This window comes from Mastomys coucha, unplaced genomic scaffold, assembly GCF_008632895.1.
Source record: "Mastomys coucha isolate ucsf_1 unplaced genomic scaffold, UCSF_Mcou_1 pScaffold15, whole genome shotgun sequence".
Taxonomy (NCBI): domain Eukaryota; kingdom Metazoa; phylum Chordata; class Mammalia; order Rodentia; family Muridae; genus Mastomys; species Mastomys coucha.
Genome location: NW_022196897.1, coordinates 96443491 through 96445526, shown reverse-complemented (window position 1 = coordinate 96445526; position 2036 = coordinate 96443491). Strand labels below are relative to the sequence as shown.

General features: G+C 31.7%; 1 protein-coding gene across 3 annotated transcripts in view; it reads left to right on the top strand.

Annotated features, from left to right (window-relative positions):
- Positions 1-2036, top strand: part of LOC116090633 — a 109089-nt gene that overhangs the window by 91057 nt on the left and 15996 nt on the right. For all 3 annotated transcript variants that reach the window (XM_031371333.1, XM_031371335.1, XM_031371334.1), the window contains one exon: positions 1083-1198. In XM_031371333.1, coding sequence (XP_031227193.1) covers positions 1083-1198 — 116 coding nt within the window. The remainder of the gene's footprint in view (positions 1-1082; positions 1199-2036) is intronic.

The window sequence follows — 2036 nt, the reverse complement described above, 5'->3', positions numbered from 1 at the left end:
AAAATAAAAAATAAAACAAACCCCTGTTCCCTGAGTGAGTTCCAGGATAGTCAGGCTAAACAGAGAAACCCTGTCTTGGAATAAAAAAAAAAAAAGAATTGTTCACATCATTATTTCTAAAAGGTACATCTTTCCATATATTGGCTCACAGCTTACATGATGTTTTCATCTTCAGTTACCATGAAATAGGGAAGACCTAGGTCAAATTATACCTGAAACTTATTTTATTGCTCTATTTCAAAGAGCAAACTCTAGGTTACTTAGGCAATATTGCAGTCAAACAACTTAAAAAGGGAAAAACAAAGTGAATGATTAAATATATAAATTATCAGGTATTAATGAAATAATAATATTTGAATAATTTGCAAATCATTTTGTTAGCCTGCTTTCCCATTTCTCTCAACGAAACAAAATGTCAGAGTCTAAAGGCTAAAGAATCTTAAAAGTAGGACCACTATATTTAAAAAAAAGGATTGGACATGATTCTTCTATGAATTGTTGAGCATCGGTTAAATGTAAAATACCCCCTTTAATTCTAATAAAAAAATATTTATATCTACTATATGGCACATCAAACTTTTTTTAAATAAATGGTGATATTTCACCTAGAGAGTTTGGGGACATATTGCTTGCACCTGAAATATTTATGGAAGTTGGAGAAAAACCTACTTAAATCCATTCAATGCTAAGTATTTCCAGTATTTCCAGATAATTGTAGAAATAAGTTTTCTTGGACTCAGTCTAGGACTTGATAGACTTCTTTGTGAGCCATCTGTTCACAGATCATGGTAAACATCATGGGAAACATTAACTTTCCTCTTCTTTTTTTATTAATGCTTATTACCAAATTCTTGCATTTTTATCAAATAAGTTTTAGCAACTTTAGAAAATAAATAATATACATATGTATCAATTTGAGATATTTGAAGAAAAGTAATTGATTTTTCTCTTCTTTCCTTGTTTCATCAAGTTTATATTTATTATGACCCTGAAACCACATTCCTCACAAACCCTTGAGTAATAATTGAAAGAAGGTATGTGAGCCTCTAGACATTTTAAATTATATTCCATGTTTTTAATAGCCTGAAGATGACATGAGAGACCTAAGCAAAGGACTCAGTGACTTAAAACAGTCTATTCAACTTAGTTTGGAGACTCAGAAGAAACAAGATGAAGAAGCAGGAAAAGAACTAGCTGAGTATGTTCCTACTGTGCCAGACAAGTTCAGTGATTCAACTATAATCTTAGTAACATCTAAATAGAAATTTACTTTATGTAGCTTTAAATAGTTTTTTTGTTAATGTGCACTACAGAATCTCATAACAAACTTATTTTTGAGACAATGTTTTGAATGTTAGGACAGCCTGGCTTCAAATTGTAATCCTTCAGCTTCAGCCTCCCAATTGCTGCATATATACATAATATATTATATATACATATTATAAATACATAATGTATTTCAGCAATGTGGCCATATGTTTTAATAGAAAATTATTAAAATATTCTGTGTATTCAGGGATTTTGACAGCAAATATTACACTGTCTTATGGCATGTAGCATCATTTGTGTTCCATTTCAAGTGCCACAAATCTTTATTTCTTATATGGTTTTCCACTCGTTTATTCGTTTGGAATTTCGATGTCTTCAGGATTCAAAGATTTTCATACCTAGAATCTGTCACTTCTAACAATGTCATAATTATCTAGATTGTTTGTTTCTCTTCTGTATCTTTCCTTTTATAGTGTATGGTATACATATGATGGAGATGAACTTGTTGGCATCTTCCATATGCACAAAGTACATGTTATTAAATATTTGGACATATCAGTTTATTGCTATTTTAAGAGAAACACTAGTTACCTTGAGCAAAGCTATGATGCTATTTAGTTATGTGCCGCAGACCGGGATTTCTTGAGGGGTCCCTTGTTCCGCCGGACGACGGATTCTGGCCAGGTGGGCACGGGATTTGGCTTTTGACAAACAGACTACATACAAGTGGTGTAAAATCTGAGTGTATTTCTTTAAAAATGACATGA